The sequence below is a fragment of the Anser brachyrhynchus genome (assembly GCF_964034855.1).
Source record: "Anser brachyrhynchus genome assembly, chromosome: 2".
Classification (NCBI taxonomy): Eukaryota; Metazoa; Chordata; class Aves; order Anseriformes; family Anatidae; genus Anser; species Anser brachyrhynchus.
In genome coordinates, this window is record NC_137695.1 from 72,738,805 (window position 1) to 72,759,960 (window position 21,156).

The window sequence follows — 21,156 nt, forward strand, 5'->3', positions numbered from 1 at the left end:
CTGCCTCTGTCCCCTCAGGAATCCCATCAGCCTCCCCATTCAATCGCTTTCTCTGAGGGCAGACTTTCCAGTTTTGCAAGTGCAAGCACATTAGCAGCAAGCAAAGCGGGGTGCAAAGATGCACAAAAAAGCACAGGGCTGTTAAGCTATCTCCCAAGCATTTTTCCTGCACCAGGCATCATTCATACTGCAAATTACAGCAGTTACCAGTCAAAAGTAGGAACTCTGAATTACTTTATTACGCTAACCTTGCAAGGCAGATGCTTAGATGAAATTTCAGAAAAGGTGTTTTCATGTAAGAATGTCACTTCCACTTTGCTTAAAAGAGAGTGAATTAATTCTTCTCTTTGTTCTTTGCAGTTTCTAATCTGATTCTTGCAGTCAATAATTGCTTATTTTAACGAAAGCACTCCAAAGCAGTTATGAATGGGAAAAATACTCGTGTCTGCCAGAGTACTAACAAGCAGACAAGGTTTCTGAAAATTTCCTGCTGAAAAAGTCTGGGGTATTTCAAAGAAGTACTGTGTAGGGCTTCTGTCGCAAGACTGGTTTCTTTTGTTATAGACTAAACCAGCAACAACTCATTATCAGATCACCACTAATAAATAATTTTGAATCCAGAAATAAGAGTAATTCAGTCTGAATCCCAATGTGGAGCTTTGATTACCTTACTAAAAGGTTAGCCTCCTTTTCTGATTAATTTTTTACTGAAATTTTACATTGGTAACGCATCTCCCAAAACACTTCTGGTCACAAACTACAGACACTCCTGCTCCCCCTTTAACACAAAAAGAGGAAATGAGATTGTTTGCTGATCCTCTAAAATGACTTCCAAAATTAGAAGTTCAAGCCCTGTCTTCTCAGCTAGACATTCAGTTAGATGATGGCATCACAAGAGTCAAAATGAAAGATGTACTTAAGTAAAGGAAGAGATTTTTCATCAGTTCTCTAAATGCTTTGTTTTGCTTGTTGCCTTCTGAGAGCAATCAGTTTTAAACCTTATGTGTAGAAATCAAACACTCAAGAACAACTTGGTTCTTTAATATGGTTCAAGAGCTCACAAAGATTTCCGACACCCACAGAAATACTCCAGAAAAAACTATAAATCATCATAGTAGTCTCATCTAACAGTACAGAAGTTGTATTGGTTAAAATAGTATCTTTCAAGTTAGTTTAAAATGATGAAAAACAAGTTTGCAATAGTTTAGCTAAATATATTTTTACGTCTTTCTCTCCCATCTAGAAAACGTGTTCTAAATAAAAGAGGAAAAAGTAGAATTTGGAATTTCCCCTTCAAAAATTTTTTTTTTCAACTTCTCTTACACAGAACAAGCAACAAATAAGGAAGCAGCCCTAGCGCACAATCACTTCATTAATCCTATAAGCCAAACACACTGTGTAGATCAGGACCACCTTTGCCCTCCATCTTTTCCTCTTTTCACAAAATCTTTTCTGCATACGTCCTTTCAGCCTTGCTCCATGTCCAACCATCATCCACCTTCCATTTCTTCCCCTCTCATGCCAAGACTCAGGCATCTCCTCCACGATAGCTTTTTTATTTCCAAGGATTCTTTAATGATCTCTGTGTTTTACCCAAGCCTGCTTTTCCCATGTAAGGTCATCAATTTTATCCCACACTGTTTTTCTCGTGACCTCTCTTCACCCACTACATCAATGTACTCCTCTGTAATTCCCTGACTTCTAGTATTTGAGACATCCAATTTTTCCTCCTTTAAAAAAAATAAAAAGAAAAGAATAGAAAAGGACTTATCTCGGGCTTTGCATATCATGCTGCAGGGAGGGTGGGAGAAAAGGCAGAAGGACTCTGTTGAAGGGTGTTACATGCTGCTCCCAAATGAAGTCTTTGATCAACGATCAGAAGAGAAGCTAAAACTGCTTGCACTATTAAAACAGGCATGAAGAGACTACATTCCCTAATTTCAATCATTGTGCTTCTTCAGTGACACCAATATCAATATATTTTTCGCAACATTGCTTAGCATGACACTAGGAACATTGGAACTGATCAAACACAGAATTAAGGTGTTTTGTCACAGATACATACATTAACACTAAGATGGCACTCTAGCCATCCAACTCTCTTTTCAGAGCACTTTCAAGATATGCTACTTTGGGCCAAAAAACCTCCTATCCTTACTGCAGAAAACAAAATCATGTTTGCAGATGCATCAAAAACTGTGTTTCCAGACTGTTTTTGTACAGCTCTCAACTTTGTTACAATCATCAATGGAACTGATTCCATGTCTGATGAGTAAGGGCTGTCTGGTTTTAGTTTGGTGGTGGTGGTGTATCAACCTGACCATTTATGAAACAAGTATCATTTTCTGGGCTTGCCATTAATATATAGGAAACTGAAATAAAACTGCAGTGCAATTGGCTCACTAGAAAGCCACTGTCTGGTACCTTCAGATAACAAATGTTAAAAGATCATCCATGTTCCACACAAGCCTCATCTCTCTCATACCTTTTATCATCAAGGCTAGAGTATCACTATCGAATTAAAACACCTGTGCTTTCATAGCACATGCAAATACAGAGTCTTAAAAGACCACAAAATAGCTGTCAAATTTCTCTATCTTTTCAACACTAAATTTCAAAGTTTCATGACGCAAAACTTGGGAATAAAAGTTTGTTTAATGCTCTAGGCACAGCCTCTATTTTTCCCAATTCTCCCAGGTAAAAGGATTAATTTTAATGGTGACTGCATTTATGCTGAGGTAAAGCTAACTAGGTCAATCACTATACACATATCAGCATAAAAAGGAGAAGGATGGCTGGACTGTATTTTGGGGTGCTTTTTAAGGAAGGGAGCAGAAGGGGCATATGTATGCCATAAGCGGGATGAAAATTAATGCTCTTGTTCACGGTAGGTTCTTGATTTATCCTCTCTGTGGTAAGTATGCCGTGTATTTCGGCTGGTCTTGAGCTAATTTCAGTGGGACGCATTCCAGTTTTCTCCCTAAATTATAAGCTAAAACGTTTGAAGCCAAGCTCCTTTCTTAAAGGCCATAATCAAACTGAATTACTAGACTACAAGTTTAGATGTTTTCAACCAATTGAGCCATGTCTGTGATGTAAATGTCATACTCTATAATCATCCTTACATGCTTGGGCTTCTGCAGCCCTTACCATGTTTGGTGACTCATGGTGGGTTTCCATCAGCCCAAATTTACATCAGCTTTACTTTTCTTTACCACTGTGTTCCTTGTCAATGCGCACATCATTATATGCACATATCATATGCACAAATACATTCTCCTTCCTTCTTCTCAAAGTCAGTTGTAGAACTGATTGCAAAATGAGATGTTTTGTGAACACAAAGGCCATCCTACCAACACGGGAGTTAGCGTCCACAGGAGAAGACCTTTTGAAGGGAACCAGGACAGAGCATGTCACTAAGTTCAAGTGCCAGCAGGCAGCTGCCTACATTCAAGACCCACCTTTCAACGTTGTCCCTCTCATTGTCTTCTCTAAGTCTCTTCTCAGACACATTCACACTGCTTAACTGCATTTTCCCATGTGCTTTGCTCCACAACGTAAGCTGCATCAGCCTCTTCTATCAGCTACCTCCCTGATGGCCCCTTCCCCTCCTGTGCCAAGAATAGATCAGATTTGTGGAGTAACAGAACAATGCATTTTCAAAGCCAGGCTTTATTCTTGTTTTCGCTGGCACAGCTCGCGGCAAGATTCTGGAATAACTTTGAAATATTTATACATGATTTCAGATGATCAGAGGCAACTGTTGGGCAACAACATTCCCATTTAATTGCAACTTTGTCTGTTGCGTTCACTCTTCAACTCTATTAAAGTGACCTTATGCTTCCATCGGTACCGAGCTTTAACCTACACCATCCGGTTCCCAGGCCTCTCTAAGGACAAAGGCTATGTTACCTTTTCATGAAGAAAGCAGTACTTTGCAGCCCAGCTACCTTTAACTTCTAAACTATGCTAATCCTTCCACTCCCCACAGCTTCAACCTTGCACATTGATAGCGACCCTGTTCTAGACAGCTAACTGAAGCTAGAAAATCTTTGTGTTTCTTCAGGGGTAAAAACTGGGTTTTGTTCACCTTAGCTACCAACAGAAATAGCAGAACAGTGTGCAGCGGCAGCTGTATCTTTCAGCTTAACTCAAGAGAAGGCTCAGAGACAATGAAGAACGTGCATAAAACCAAGACATCTCCACAAGTTGAGATCCACTCCTAACTGATCTCCCCTTGCTTTCCCATTAACTTTTTCCTATGGAACAGACAATTCTATGTGGATCGAGATACTCAAGTAACTTCACAAGTGTTATCCAGAATCTACACAACACCTACAGGATCTCCAATGGCTTTTTCTGGAGGGTACAAGACAAACTGGCACTGAAGAAGTGCCCAAGAATATTCAAAGGGTCAAAGAAGAAAAAAAGGCACCTTAAAACCAGAAAAGACAAAACCCAGCTGGGGAATGTGAAACTAATATAATGAAAATTTGATACAAAAGGGTTGTTACAGACTAAGGTAAAAAGTAAAAACATTCTGATGGAAAAGACCATAATATTGACATCAGATGGACACCTTTCCTGATTTAAGAAATTCACCAGTTTCTAATAATTTTTCTCCTCAGTATAAGAAGGACCAAGTCTCCTTGTTCTTTGCTGACTAATACAAGAGAATCTCTACCATTTAGCATGTCTGTCTACTAGATGTCAGGATAATGATCTTCAGCGACCTGCTGCCTAGACTTTTTATATAAAACGTCTACTTCTTATGGAAGAATCTCTTCCATGGCCAAGTGAAGAGAGAAGGTGACCTCCTGAATAAAAAAAAAAACAAAAAAACACAATGTGATCAATCAGGATGAGACATCGATTTTTTGACATTTTCATGTGCAACAATACAGAATGTGACTGTAGGTTTGCTCAATTTCACAGCTTGGCTTTAATGAGTACACTAGCTCAAACCAGAGAAAGCCCCACAAAGAATGTAGACCCCATGGCTCTTCATTTCAAATGGCCTGTGGCCACACATTGGTTCTTCTTCCTGCTTTGTTATTGCACAATGCTCAAATGATTTTTTCAAAGCTGTCTGAAGGTCTAATTAGCCCTCAAGCAAGGGAAAAAAAATGTTCTTCTTTCCTATCAATAATCTTGCTAAGATAAAGGGGCTTTTCAGAGAAAACAAATGCAAATGAAAACAAAAACTCTAGTCAACGATATCACCAAAATCAGTGTCTCCAGAACACAGAAATATTTTTAATATAAAGTTTTGAAGATCTGATTTGTTCTGCCTGCAAGTATATTCTGTACTGATATCCAGATTTTTGAAACTTCCACACTTTAGGCATTTTAAGGCCTCTTCTACAAAAAATGCTCTTTCAGGAGGCAAGTAGAAAGAACAGAAATCATGCTTTAACAGAGCATGAAAATAGAAACCAAAAGCCTGAGTAACTGAAATGAAGTCAATTCCAGGTAATTTGTTGGATGGCACTGAACTACTGTCAAGGAGCCATGGGTATACAAATCAGCACTAAGATGGCAAACTGTATTAGCAGCCAAAAATCTGTTGAAGGGAATGTCTAGATCCCACTGGCGTTTGAAAAGAAATGTTGACAGACATCAAAAGGAAATAGTTTAAACTGCTTGTGAGAAATGGATTACATCTTTTCAAATGAAGCAACAGTCTCACTATGAACTGTCCACTTAAGCAGGTTGACAACAGCTATAAAATTCTTAATTTAAAATGCTTATCTGTAGCCCTTCTAGTTTTAAACTGCTGGAATAAGGCATTTGGTCTGTGTAGCACAAGCAGTAAATTTTGTGCAGCTCACTTTACAGTCAAAGCCCAATTCATGTTAAGAAAACACGTGCTGGTGACAGACAAGTGGCTTAAGTTTCAGAGTTCAAATTCCTGCCCTCCTTTGTGGATGTTTGAGAGTAAATAGACCTTGAAGAAAGGAGACCAACCTTACCTGCAAGCAAGACAAAGGTGCATGCAAAAGTATCCAGCACTATCTACAGTCCAATTGTTTAAAAAACAAAAAACACAGAAAACCTGCAAGTTGGTCTGCTTTCTGTTCTTCTCAGCTCACATCGTTACCAGTGACATTCAATGAGGATGTGGAGAAACCAACGCAAAAAGCAATCCTTCAAATCTAAGAAAACATCAGCAAAACCATCACCAATGCTAAAGTCTGTACAAGATGATAGATTTTTACTTTGGAGTTTTCAATACAAAGGGCTTAGGTCTCATTCAAAACTCATGGAAATAAACAGGAATTTACCCTGTTGACCCTGCATGCATCACTTATTCTTTTACCAGCAAGCCAAATGGAAAGAAAAATAGTGGTACAGAGCAGGCAAAAAGCAAGATTTTTGATATTTTAACAGAACTTTGTCTTCCTCATCACCTCCCTCACTGAAAGAGTCTGTTGATGACAGCCAGTAATATCCCTATTGCACCATACACACATAGCAGGTTATCAGCAAGAACCCAACCTGCTAACTAACCTGCTACGAATTGTAAAAGAAATTTACCTAAAATCAAATTGTGTAGCCATTGTATACATGATAGCTTACTCAATCACAAAGACCTTTCTGAGCAACTCCCTTTTTATTATGTTGACCACAACATTTCAGACCAAAACTTTTGCTAAGATCTGAGCATACGCACCTTAAAAATCTCCAATGTTTTCAGTAGTGAGTTCAGGTAAACTTTTTTTTATTGTTATTATTAGCAGCGTCACAAGTTCAGCAGTAAAGAGCAATTAAAAAAAAAAAGAAAAGTTGGTTAACCAACCAATGGCATTTGTTTACTTTACTCATATCGTTACAGCTATATTCTTCCTCTAATATGGATTAAAAAAGAATAATAACAAAATAACAGTAATTGGTCTTTGGCAGACAAATCTTGATCTATTTAACTGACCATCTTTTAGAAATAGTGATCACCAGAAATAGATTCCACTAAATTTCCAATTAAAAGCCTGCTGTGTTTACATAAATCTTTGTCTACTGCTCTCCAATAACAGATGTGAAATGGAAGCTGTAATTAATGCTTGGAGACAGGAACTCACTTTGAACTACATTTTGAAAACACTGTCTGATGTAAGCATAACATGCTAATTATAGAGGTAAGTAGCTATATATATATACGCATTTTTCATGCAATCTTAGCAACTGAGCTATTCTGTGCACCTACACTAAAGGAGCTGGTGGGGACAATTATCCCCATTCTCTGCAGTAGTATAGGAGGCACCTTAACAGAAGGTATGAAAAACACAGATTCATCAACGTGACTTTTAAATTTATTTACAGTAAAGTATAGCATTTAAATAAACAGAAGTTTCTTCAGTGGCCAAACAGCAGATCCTACAAACTGATTACTTGGAACTGCTCTAGAGTATCAGATATGTGTAGAAAGAAACTGTGCAATTACAGCTAGTTTGCAGATAAGACTATAATAAATGCTGTTCTAAGAGCCAGTGAAATAACTAAGGATTTGGCCTAAATGTATATGTACAATACTAGCGTTTATATATATGTTTTATAGTAAATAAGATTTATGTGGAAGCAAGGAAATGTTTTGGCCTCTTTTCAAAATTTACTTGTTACTTGACAGCATTACTGAAAATGCGACAGAAATCCAGATTACCAGGTGGCTTAAATTGTCATTGTTCTTCTTTTGCCAATGGCCCACACTTATTCGGATTACAGATAATGGTAGGCCAAAGACCAAGGCTGTTCGGCTGTCAGCATGCTGTAGAGGTACTTGATACACATTCTTTTAAGGTCGAGTTTTCTGCAGGTTCTACAGCTTCCAAGTTCTTCTGCATAATCATGACAATTTTTGTCTTTCTAATAAAACATTTTGGAGCTACCGTCTTTTACTGATTTTCTTTTGTTTGTCTGCCTCTACCTAAAACTTGTGTCCATGGTAAGGACATCCAAACAGGAGTGCTTTCAGATTCCTGAAATTACCTCTCTCTTACTTTGTTCAATTAACCAAGATATCAACGTGCCTTGCGATTTTCCCTGTAAAAACATGCACTGACATCTGCTTCCTGTTGACATGGCACTGTTGACAGAGCAACTGCACTGCTTCTGAAATGAGTTTTTCTTTACTCAGAAAAAAAAAAGAATATGCAAAAACCTAGACAAACAAGTCACAGACAGCAACTGACCTATATACTGAAGTGTCTTAGTCTGCAAACATTATTTGGAGGAAAAAAACCCACCACGACAGTGGTTATCGATTAATACTGTACAAACAACAACTAGTTCCCTCAGGGAACCCTCATGACTTCAAGGGAGATAAACATGCAATAATTAGATGATTTAACAAACTACGACTGAATATGCTGCTAAAGCAAATAAGCATAAATAGATTTTTAAAAGGTATATTCATTTACTCATACATTGATTTTAAGAACAGATAAATGAGCATTCCATATTTGTTGCTTCAGCTGAAGAGACAAAGAAAGCCAGCCACAAACACTGAGCTCCTAATTACCACCATCCTCCTCTGATGTGGATGTGGCTGCTATAACATTACATGTCTACGTGGCTGGTACAGAAGTTTTTTTTTTATAAAGACACACACAAACCTAACAGATGGTTATGATTATTGGTGGGCAAGCTGCAGTCCTAATTTGAAAGCAAGCAAAAATAGGCTATGTTCTCTCACCCTCCTGGCCACCACTCAGCTGCTGTACAAGCAGGAGGCACCTCTCCCTGCTCCAAGAGGCCTCTGGCTGCTGGGCCCAGCGCACCCCTCTGGGCACGCGGACACGATTCTGGCCTAAACAAAATGTCACCTGTCAAAGAAGTGCCACTTCAGAGGTCTTACTAAGCTACTTCAGAGCTTAATTCAACAAGAAAAAACAAAGAAAAGTGCTTTGGAACTTGTTTGTTGCCTGAACACGGGCAAAAGAGGGTTGATTTGGCACTGGAAACCCTGTAGGGAAGTGCATGATGCGTACTGCAGTTATTTTCAGTCCTCCTCTGCCTCAGCAAAAGCTCTTCTCTACTCCTCTGTCCTGCTCTTCTGAAATTCACTTGTCTGCACCAGCACCTAACCACTGGCCACAGAGACAAGGGAACAGCAGCTCCTCCCGCAACCAGTTTGAACACTGTAATTTGTGTGTCCCATACTACAGTTCGCTCATGATGCGGTTTACAGTGTCTTCTCCAAGACTAAGCCAGTCTCCTCCATGATGTGTATTTAACTAAAAGTAAACCCGAATCAACAGCTTTGGGAACAAGCCTTCTTTGAACGGCAACAAGAACGGCTGCCGCAGCACTTCCCCTCTCCACATCATGTGCCCATTGCTGGCTTGGCTTCAGAAGCGATGAAATCCCTCACTCGCCTTCACAAAAGGCTCCATTTTCCAGTGTGGGCACCTTCCAGTTTTAGCACTGGTGTTTGTCTTTCTATATTTTTCCACACACCAACCTGGCATGCAAGCTAATCTGAGAATTCAAACACAGGTGTTAAACCTTGTCAGAAAGCTGGACCTCCCATGTCAAGCTGTTCTTGTTAAGCAAAATGGGGAAGGGAGTAGCAACAAGAACCCCTCCCGCATCCCATCACTGGGACCTTTCCTGCCCCTTTCCAGTGGCAGCCCAGAACCAAGCTCTTCGATAAAAGTAGCATTAATCAAGAAACATGAAAAAAATACCAGACAGGAGCCGGCTTTGAGGAATCTAGCAACGGCATGTACAGCCCATGCTTTTCACATACTAAAAAGGGAAAGCATGCACTTTTTTCTCCTACAGAAATACAAACAGAAAGTATCACAATTAGATGTTGACAGATTTGATGCTGATACAAAAAGATGGTTGCATATGGATCAGAACAAATTTTGTCATTCATCTCACTAACAATATAGATTCAGCTAGGTGCCTCAGCTCATTAAGTACAGTGCCAGGCATCATTTACGCTATGAACACAGTCTGTATGTCAAATCAACACACCCAACCCCCCCCCCCCCCCCCCAAAAGGAAGAAATACATAAAATCCTATGCTGACCTTTATAGCTGGAGTTGTTAACAGCAGCAAAGAAAGTCTCTGACATGTTTGACAATCTTTGGCATCTACTGCAAATATCTTTTATAGTATTAATTAGGAAATAGAGAGAAGTTTAGGAATAAGGGTATGATTAAGTGAGATGGAGAAACAAAAATGTTATTAAGTAAAGGAAAAGTAAACTGAACTCAAACATCTGAAGATATTTATTGAAGTGCTCATTGCTGGATAAACACTTCATCAAATACAAACACACAACTTAACAGGGGAAGACCTGCATAAATATGTCTTCCTGGGAAAGCAACTGTTTAAATTTCTCTTAAATTGTTTCTTCTGTATTTCTAAAGTTATATATACTTTACACCACAATTTAGTATATTTCACTTCATACCATTTTTTTTCCAGTTTGTGAGAAAAAGCAAGCACCCAAACTCATATCCTAATTAAGTGCATTCCTCATTTTGTGTACAAAGGCGCTTCCCAGTCTTATTGCCACAAAAAAAAAGAAAAAAAGAAAAATCTGCTAAACTCAAGAACCACACTAATATGTTTGTAATACTGCAAGCAAAGAACTCAGAGAAAGCTAAAAAGTACATTTCCACTCAGGAGGTGGGCAAGGAGGTGAGCAGAGCTGAAGTAAACAGGGACACAATGACAAACAATGACAAGCATCTGTAATCTAAAAGCCAGGACATGGCAATTTTCTTTTGCTTTTTTATTCAGCAATGGAGAGAAGTATTCCACGTGGATGACTAGCCCCTCAACTCAAAGTGCAGTGGGGCACATGCCCTCCTGATTTATCCCTACTGCACAAAGGACAGATACAACCAAGGTGCTGACAGATAGAAGACTCACTGTGCGCACTACACTGACAAAGCTTTTACTAGCCACAGCAGAGGACTTTTGGGAGGGAATAAAAGAGGCACCTGTATAATCTGGCAAGTTTTTTGTTCCTGCCACAAACTCCAATGGGTTTCACTGTCCTGTACAAGAACTGGTCTAGTCCCAAAAAAGAATGACCAAGAGATTCATTTCTTCAGCTGCAAGTATGTGTTTAACAGAGGTAAAGTCACCTTTCAGTCTCTCTTACTCTCTTTAAAAAAAATAAAACATACATCAAATTATCGTTAAACAGCTCACTACAGGTAAGAGATTCTGGCTTGGAAAGACACTGTTTGTTTTGCAGTTTCATCTGACAATATCTCCTCTTAAAACACACATGCATACACCTATAAAGTTTTCAGAAAGTGCAAGCTATTTAATCTGCTTTTCTCAGGGATTCTGTTCCTGGAAGCCTGTCCTGCTAATGCATTGCCATTGGCATAGCAAGAGTGGGATACCAATGAGGAGAGAGAAGACGATTCTCATTCTCATCCCTGGTTACATATACCAGACAACAGAGACTCTTACATTTGCGTTTCAAAACACACTTTTTTTTTTGTTCCAATCACCTTTATTCAATTAGTTTTCAGGTGAGTTGCATCAAAAAAGTAGAATTAGCAAAACTGAAAGGACCATGGGTATTCAGCAGCAACTGAAGATCTGTCATCGCTAACAGCGCACAAACCTGTTTGTCTAGAAATCTACACTACACTGAGTACCAAGTATCGAAATATCCTAAACTTGCCTTGACAAGCTAGGAAATAAACTAAGACGTGTCTTCAGAACAAAGATATTCTTCGCCTCTTCAAGAAATCACCTCCTTTACTCACACTCTGTAAAAGGGGGAAAGGTTGACATCCACGTCCCACATGAGTACATGTAGTTGCTCAGGAATCTTTTTTTTTTTTTTTTTGACTTGCACCAAGTGTTAACATCTAATCTAATAATATCAGTGGAAAACTAAACTCTTACCAAGTTCCTGCACATGCAATTGCTCGCATATGCTGCTTATTTTTTGTTTACTGTTTTTTTCTATAAAGCAAAATAGTTCATTTGGTTCTAGAAAAAAATATAATAAAGACTTTTGTAAAGAGAACCACCTCAACATTTAGGTTTCTAACTGTCACTTAGGATTCTCAAGCCCCTTTAAGGTAAATTACAAAGGACATAATTTCCTTGTACCCTTTCTTGCTTTTTATTATAAAGAAATTTCTAAGTACAGGGAAATCCTTACATTAAGGCATATTCACATTTCAAAAAAATAAAGAAGCCAAACTTAATAGATGAATCTTGGAATAAAGCATGTATATGGCCAAATCAAAGGTCTATAAAGATTATCCAAACAAGAATTATTTATGTTCTGTAAGCATTATTGAAAACAACAACAACCTCCACCACCCAACAACTGAAAAATGACATTTCATAACCTGTAACAGCAATCCCTGTACCTCTCTCACATTAAGTGTAGTACCAGATTCAGGAAATATTAATACCTATTCAGACCAAGACTAATAAACATATTTAAGAGATGGTAAATCTGATCACAAAAAAAAATTAATTACAGAGCTGAGAAGAAGAATTCTGTGTAGACTAACTCCTAGTTTTTGAGACTTCTAAACAGCTGCCTGTTCTCACACACACCAAACTCTATCTGTATTTAATAGCACAGGTCCTCTACTTTAACGGTACAGTCCTCAGGATCTTAATACCTTCCCCCTTCTATTGTAATAAAAAGGGCTATGGTGGTCAGAACTGAATCTTGGATCTCCAATAGGCATTCACAGTCTAAAGGCTGCGACATCACTTCCAGTGATGTACACAGCATATACACGTGGAGCAGAGAGGCTAAAGGAGAAGAGAAAAAACAAGAATCCCCTGCACAACCCTGTCAATGGAAGTGTACAGACATGCAGTCTAGCAGTTTTTGGAGGTTTGTGATAGATTGCCTTGCCAGCCCTGAGCTGCCTTCTCCTTCTACTGTTTTTGATAAGTCTCTAGACAAGGCATGCTTCAACTCCATGCATATACACAAAGAACTGGAGAACTTCGCAACAGATATACCATAGAACAGAAAAACACACATAGCAGTTACACAGACAAAAACATTCCCTCGGGATATTTTTCTTAATTTTAGAAGAAACTTACATAGATTTTATCTTGCTGATATCGCTGGAATAAGTTATGCATAATAGAGCCTTCATGAAGATCTACTAGTGCTGCCATGTCTTCCACACTCTCTGCACTCGTCTGATGCATAGGTGTTACTTTTTGGTGTGTGATTGTGCTCTGTTTATAAGTGAATACCTGAAAGAGTAAAAAGAAATAATTATCAGAGAACACATTCAAAAATTCTTATCTGAGACAGGAGCTTTCATACCCGTTCATACTCTCTATCCAGTTCATAAGCATGCAGACTTGCAAAATATAATAGCCTGCCATTCATACCTTCTTCTAAGGCTTCTTTCATGATAATTAAAGCTTCAAATACATGCACAGGGGTCATATGAAAATATCGCTTACTGAAAATACACCGAGGACTAAAAGGTCTTTTCTGGGCAAATGGAATCTAGTTTTAGACAGATATATAAACCAAGCAAATAATCATTCCCCCAAAATCCAAGACTACCCCCCCCCGCAATCCCCCATTCCTTACAGTCAACTTAGCATACTCAAATTGCTGGGGGAAGAACATTTTACACTGCAAAACAGCAAATAAAAGTTATGGACCAAACAGGCTATTGGTGTTTGTACGTTGCATCTGAAATTCACTTAATGCTTCCATGCAGTTTCAGGTCCTGATCAGGATGGCTATTGGGTTAGGTCATTCTTCCAAAAGTAATTAGCAAACTAAGTTCATCATGCAGCATATATTCCAAAATGAATGGATGGACCAATTTCTAAGTAATGCACTGTTATGATGAATTTCTAAAGCCTGCTCCAAATGGACAGTAAAAGCCCTAAAAAAGTCATAATTTAAGTAGAAGCGTTTTATGATAATTTTACAAAAGATAAATACCCTATCACAAGTATGCTCAGAAGATGTACATATCCCCAAACTAGTGAAACAAACTTTTATGAATACTGACATCATTAAAGATCATAAAACAATTGCTTAGGAATACAGCTTCCAGTTTCCTTTTAATTTACATCTTGGCAACTCATCCTTATAGACATATGTCTGCATCTCATAGCCAATGCTACTTTGGCAACACTAGTCCCTGCTAACCATTGCAATCTAAGAAAGTCAAGCACAGGGTTAATGCAAATATTTTAATAACATGAAATACTAAAAAAAAAAAGACAAACCTTTCAAAATCCTTTGAAATAATATTTATAAAACTGACTGAAGGAGTGGAATAAGCAGCAGACCAGTTTTTCCTGAGCACCACAGGACTGCCCGTGCAGGCTGGGGATTACGCAGCAGCGTGGAAGAGAACAGTTCTGCTCATGAAAAGAAAACCCAAAGATTTTTCCAAATGCAAACATACGTATGCTCCTGCTAATGAAAGACTGGAACAAGGATAGCAATATCATCACAGAATGTCATTTAGGAAAAAAGATTCCTGCCACTCGCTGCTGCACGATTTTGTCTGTCTTGCTGAGACGTGAGAAAGACATTGAAGAAGCAACAGGAGGAACACAGAACAGACTTCACACTGAAGCTTTGTATAGGATAACCCACCAGCTGACTGCGGAGAATTGCCTGATGAAATCTGTTTATTAAGATCATATCCCAGCCTGAACGTACCATATGTTGGCACAGACCAAAGAACAGTTAGAGCTGTCATTCAGACTATGAGAAAGTATACTGGGGAAAGGCTGGGAGAAAAAAAAAAGACATAGGGAATGAATTTCTAACAGATGCTGGAAGGCAGCGTGAACAGCAATGGGACATATAAACCATGAGAAAAAGTTCTTTAAGATTCAGAGGATCCAAAACACAACCCCTATCTGCAGGCAAAGACGGACATCTAGAGATCTAAGAAGTATTTTGTGGTGAACAACTGTCAAGATGACAAGTATTTGTACGGGGCAGGTGTTGGCCAGGACAGAGAAAACAGCAACTTTTATATGATGCAGGGGCAGGCAGTTTAGATATCTACAAGACTGAACAAATTGTGAAGAGAATCAATTGACTGCAAAACTTTGGAGCTAAAAAAAAATGTTAGCAGTCTCAAGACTAACCATAAAGAGCAATTTGGAATTAGAGATAATTACTTTTCAAGAGTAACAAACTGCAGCTCCAAGTTGGAAGAACCATGGTGAAAAAACAAAGGTTATACTGCAGAACAAATAATATCTTAAAGCTGGAATACGGGGAGCAGGGGATTTAAGCAGAGCAAATCTGAGAAAAGTAAGCAACCTAACAGAGGCACATATCAGCACAGAATTAAATCAGAAAGATATACTCAGTAGGAGAACTGAAAACGAAAAGGGGATGGCATGTCCTGTGAGTGTAGGTCATGTGAACATGAAAAAGAAATAAGCATCATTTCTAGGAGGACAATATTCATGTTTGTGATTTCTATTCTTTGATATGTGATGCATAGGTTAATAGGGTATGCAGAGTACACCATTCATCACTAAGCAAAATCATTAACATAAGGAATTAATAAAAATGCACTAAGAAAAAACAACATGACAATTGACCTGTGAGTGGCAGAACTATTGATGGTGGTCTTTACAGATTCATCTTTGTCACTGAAAAACACTATTTTCTCTTGCTCAACTTGGTCTTTCTCCTAGTTGCAGCTCTTCCACACATTGTCTTCTTGTTTGGATGAGGAAATGTCTCTGTGAGCTGACTCAGGTATTTTTTAACCCACTAGAAAACACGCTGGCTGGTCATAGTGGCTGTCACCCAGACCAGAAGGAACAAGGGTCTCTTCCCCACCGCTGCTGTATCCTAAAGATTTCCCAGCTCCACTGTAAAATTTCACCAAAGTCTAACAAGATCAGAGCCAGCAGACAAGGCAGCAATATCACATGCATAGACTTTATTTCCTTCAAAGGGGTTTTTGGTAGCCCTGCTGCTTGAGCCCTGAAAGGCCTGCTTTTTTTTTTCATCCTGACTCATGCCTTTATTACGATAAGTACGTGAAAAAGATGCCTTGAACTTTACCGTTACTAATTAAAAGGTCACATTGTGAAATATTACAGCAGATGAAATCCTCAGGAAATAGGAATTGAAAGCCACTCTACAGGGTCAGCATGCAGAAAAGGAAGATGACCAAGTAGGCTCCTGAACTTTACAAAAAGCACATTGGCAGAGCACGAGAGCATCCATCCTCAAGATCTTGCCAACATTTGTGGAAGGTCAAGTAAAGCATGCAGGAAACTTGGAATGAGATTTAAGACAAACCTAAATGAGAATTCAGCAAAAACTTCTTTCCTCTCAAGATATAAATGGACCAAGATAACAAACATGCTGAATACATGGAAAACTATAAATTAAACCGTAAGAGAGCATGGAAAATGAGAGCTCTCGAAGTTACCATGGAAGTGAAAATTAGAGGTTGAGATAGGAGGGAGCAGCGCAAAGAGCAGCAACAGAAGAAACAAACTCAAGAAATACAAGATGAAATAATGAATCCAGCTAAATAGTAAAGAGTATCTCAATGGGAAAGGAGAACAACACTTCACAGCTGCCCAACTGTCCTTACCATGCCTTACTACTGCTGTGATGAACACACCAAAAATGGACTCAAATGCTTTCAGAATGCCACCTGAAAACCCAAGGGACAAATGCTTCCAGGGCCCCAGGATGACACGGAAAAAAAAACAACACTGTAACAGGTGCTCCGGGGCTCTAAAATAACATAAACTATAGCTATCACATGGCCAAATATTAACAGCTTGCTGAAAGGAGAACCACACCTGAGGGCTAGAGGAACACCATTTAGTATCAGCCTTGAAGAAGGTAAATGTGACTGAAAGAAAGTAATCACGTGCTGCCAAGTCAGGTTTCTTTCTCTAGAGAAAAAAATAAAACAGATTGAATAGACAGTTGAGTACAAGAATATTTGAATGAACATTAAAAATATGGTCACGCTCAAAGTGTGAAAACAAAACACACCGGTCTAGTTTTGACAGCCTGTTTGAAAGCTTTGATGATATGTCCCCATGTCCTGATTCATGCCTGTTTAGAAATCACCAGGATTACTAGCTGAAATCTAATTTCTCCAGAACTGGGTAAAAATCATCAGCCTTGCTGTGACAGGGACATACCCAGAGCAGTGTCAAGGTCCACCTGCTCCACAACCATGCTACCTGTAGCACTTGCCAGATCTCCACAATGTCAGGCCCCACATACTGGGAGTGGGAATTGCAATCATACTTCCAAAATTATTACCCAGAGAACAAGAAGTAGGAAAACAAAAACAAACAAACAAAAAAACTTGCTGTCTCACAATGAGAACATCAGCTAGAGGGAAGTCCTCAGAAGCACACAAACACTCGAAGACATGACTGCATCGTGCACACCAGAAAGATTTCTACATTGCCCTCTGCAACACCATCCCGATCCCCCAGGCACCTTCTCATGCAGAAGACACCGGTATGACACTCTCTAACGCACTGTAGGAAGCCGGAGAACTTCCAACAGCACGCACCAAGACTAAAGGGCACATCTGCAGATGAGCCCTATGTGAAGGAGCTTTTGGCAGTTCAAGTCACATGAAAAGTTGGCATAAGCCATTTCAGGACCATCTAGAGAGCTGACAGTTCACAAATCACATGTTAAGACACATAATGAAAATGATGACTTTATTAAATAAATACATAATTTTGCCTATTCATAAATACTGTACCCTACTCATAAATACTGCTGCATCAGCAATGCAATACTGTGTGCAAGCATTTATTAAGTAAGTTTGTATCTTCATATTTGGTTATTTTACATGAATATATTCTTTTAAATCTACCCATGAGCCTACTGGGGAATTACAGCAAATAAAGAAAAATAACACCAACAATGAGAAGTTTGAGGCACCTGATTGTAATTAAAATAAATTCACTGATGCTTTTAAAAGAGCAAGAAAACCATCATGAAGACCTTAACATTTGTCACTTCTTTATGTTAAAAAATACATTTGTATCCTGTGCAAGTAATCTAGCATGAGAAAAAAATTAGAAGTTTTTCCAGTATTCCACTGAAAGGGGACATCACAGAACAATATCTAATTAATTTTTTTTGCACTTGCAATCAGCCCTAAGCTCAAAATCTAATGAAAATCCTTTGTTAAAATGTAATTTAATTTGCAATACAATTTATTAACACCAGGAAAGAACGCCAGAGCAGGCTCTCACTGACACGAGCACACATGGTTTCTCTCTCACTGTATCATTTCATGACATGATGCCAAGTGACAAAAATCCCTGCTTGAATAAGGTCATTAAGCAGTATCAAGGGATTTCACAACAGCTGAGTCAAGTAAATGTAGGATGATGCTGAACTAAGTGCTTAGGTAAGGCGCATCAAAAAACACACAATCACCATTTCTTGCAAAAGCTACAAGCTACACTCAGGCTTCCCAGTCTGTACAGTGCCAACACGCAATCAAATCTCTCAGGTTGTTTTTCACAAGGCACTGAGTGTTTATGATGATGCTGATGAACAATACTGGATGGGAGGAAGGCTGAAAGTCTGCTAGAAATTTCCTAATCAATAAATCGGTATTTAAGTTATGAGAGAATCTTCATCGTCTTAGAGAGATTTTTGTGAGATTTTTATTTCAAGGCAGAAATGAGCCTGTCTACACCTCGGAAGCCCTGACCCAAGCTAGATCATTTACAGAATCTGCTCTCTGAGAACAATGCAAGATCATCTACCGGAAAGTTTACGTACTGTGAGCATTTTGAAACAGCCTCTTTTACACAGTGACCTGAACCCTCATCCCTCCCAAACACAATTCCCAACCAATACAGGCTCAGTTCTCTCCCACCCTTCCCCAAAGTTATTTTCATTATTTTAAAAAATGAAAACATAGCTCAACTCTTCATGAAAATAAATAAATAAAAATAATGAAGGCTTTAACCTCCAAACGAACACAAGCAGCATCACCACACCTGCTCCCCTGCCTGGCTGCGGATGCCCAGCTTTTGGCCCCGGCCCCACCAGCAGAGGAGCCTGATCCCTCCCAGCAGAAACAAGGGCGGCCTCGCACTGCGGTGAGAGCTGGCTCCTGAGTAACACCCAGTACTGATAACACAGGGCTCATCGGTGTCTACACAATATAGCACTTCGCTGTCACCTGCGTTGTTGCAATAAATCCAGAAGGGCTTTTTTTTTTTTTTTTGGTAAGGGTAATAGAATAGGAGCAACTAACCTACCTCTGCTGCCCTCTTCTAGGTTAAGAAAACTTTTGGTCATCCCAGAAGGTAAGACAGATATTTGTGCATGGAAAACAGAAATATCAAAGTCTAAAGTCTCAGTTTAAATTAAGTTGTTTGAATTCATGTAGCCAGAGGGATTAGGAAAAGTATAGGAGTTCTAAACATAAAATTCAGCAAGATGGGGAAAGTGAATGTGAAGAGGTATTGTACAGATGTAAGCCAGTTTCTCAGATGACAAACTGTAAAAAATACGAAACAACAAAACTTACACTGCCTATGACATTTGCAAATCAACTACTACAGTGTTTGGTCAGCCCACAGACAACGAAAAGAAAGTTAATTGTCACCTAAAACCAACAGACTTCCTCTTGTCATCCAGTGGGCTTGCCCGTGTCTGTTTTTTACGAGGTTAATCCCAACTGCCGTGGTGATGCCAGTGAAGATCCCCACGACTCAACAGAAACACCACTGGACTTGGCTCACACATTTAAGACAGCAGTGCCCTCCGTTTTCTACAGCATCTTTTTGCTCACAGTCACTGTACACAGAAACATCCACTTAAAAATATCAGCTTTTTTTCCTTTCTCTCCTGTTGGTCCTTACTGAGGATCATCATTTGTGTTTGCCTCGTGTTTAGAAGTTGAAAGAATGCAATAAATCTTGCAAGATCTCTCTACTATACATGACTCCAAGTAGAAACAAGAGGCCTTGAGCTCACATCAGAAACTGTGGAATGCAGCATTCCAGGGAGAAAAAAAAAAAAAAAAATCAGTAAAAGCCCAAGGATCCAGAGATTAAAAACAAAAATAAAAATCTAGTAGTTTACTTTTTTTTCCTGGAGTGATCTTCTGTCTAAGTGGATATTTTAAATAGAGGACAAGGAGGCTGTCTTATAAATCAAAAGCAATTTAAGATCAAATGCAAAGCAGATTAAAATCCAACGTTTTAAGTTCTATGGTTAGTATGACAACAATGTGACCCAAGTAATGCTTCTGTCCGATAATTTACTGTTTCTCTGTAACAGCTGACCTTAGACATCCATCCCATTGTCCCAAAACAATCTTTCAGGCAACAAGATGTACCATGGCCCAAGGCTTGCTTTGATGCAATATAATATAATATTTTTCAAAAAAAAAAAAAGCCACAATGAAGTTTATTATTTATTAAACAATGGAGGAAAATTAAGTAACTTTATGTAAGGCACTTACTGATGCCATGAAAAAAAATATTACCAACTAAACTGATATTGTTACTACTGTGACCAAAAGTGGCCTTTTCTACAGGCAAACATCCCATACACACACATCAATGAGAATCAGCTTCTTTCCCCCACCCATTTTACTTAATTTCTCCCCACCTACGCCGGGAATCACCCCAGTCCCCATCCTCCCTTCCAGTTAGACGGTAACCATGACCTTCAAGCCAAAATGGCTGGATGCCCACTCTGCACGTCACTGGATGTACCAAACTCAGTTCTTTATAATCCCCTAGTTTGCTTTTACCCCCTGCTCACCTCAGTTCCACAGCTTTTAGGATCAGTTCCTCCTCCTCAACTCAACTTCTTCCTAACCCTTCCCCCTCCATCTCCCTTCCATGCCATTTCCCAGACTTGCCTGGGCCACCTGGGACAGCAGCAGCCCCCCGGGGTTCACGTGCTGGCAGCCTGCCCCACTGTCTCTCCCCACCTCTCCCACTAACCTCTGCCAGCTACAGCGCCAGCTTGTATCACCTTCCCTGAACAGCACTGCTATTGAACCTTCGGTATTTTCACAAAAGCGACCTTTGTTGCTTCTCAACTTCAACAGCGTGGAGAAGCTCCCTGTCAGGCGGGCGAGCTCAGCCAGCACCACAGCAGAGCTCAGCAAACCTGCTAAATCACACCTCTTTGTTCTTTCCCTACACATTGACCAACG

General features: G+C 39.2%; 1 protein-coding gene across 3 annotated transcripts in view; it reads right to left on the bottom strand.

Annotated features, from left to right (window-relative positions):
- Positions 1-21,156, bottom strand: part of MYO10 (myosin X) — a 552,927-nt gene that overhangs the window by 82,139 nt on the left and 449,632 nt on the right. For all 3 annotated transcript variants that reach the window (XM_080580154.1, XM_080580153.1, XM_080580152.1), the window contains exon 3: positions 13,055-13,213. In XM_080580154.1, coding sequence (XP_080436280.1) covers positions 13,055-13,165 — 111 coding nt within the window. In that variant the 5' untranslated portion in view covers positions 13,166-13,213. The remainder of the gene's footprint in view (positions 1-13,054; positions 13,214-21,156) is intronic.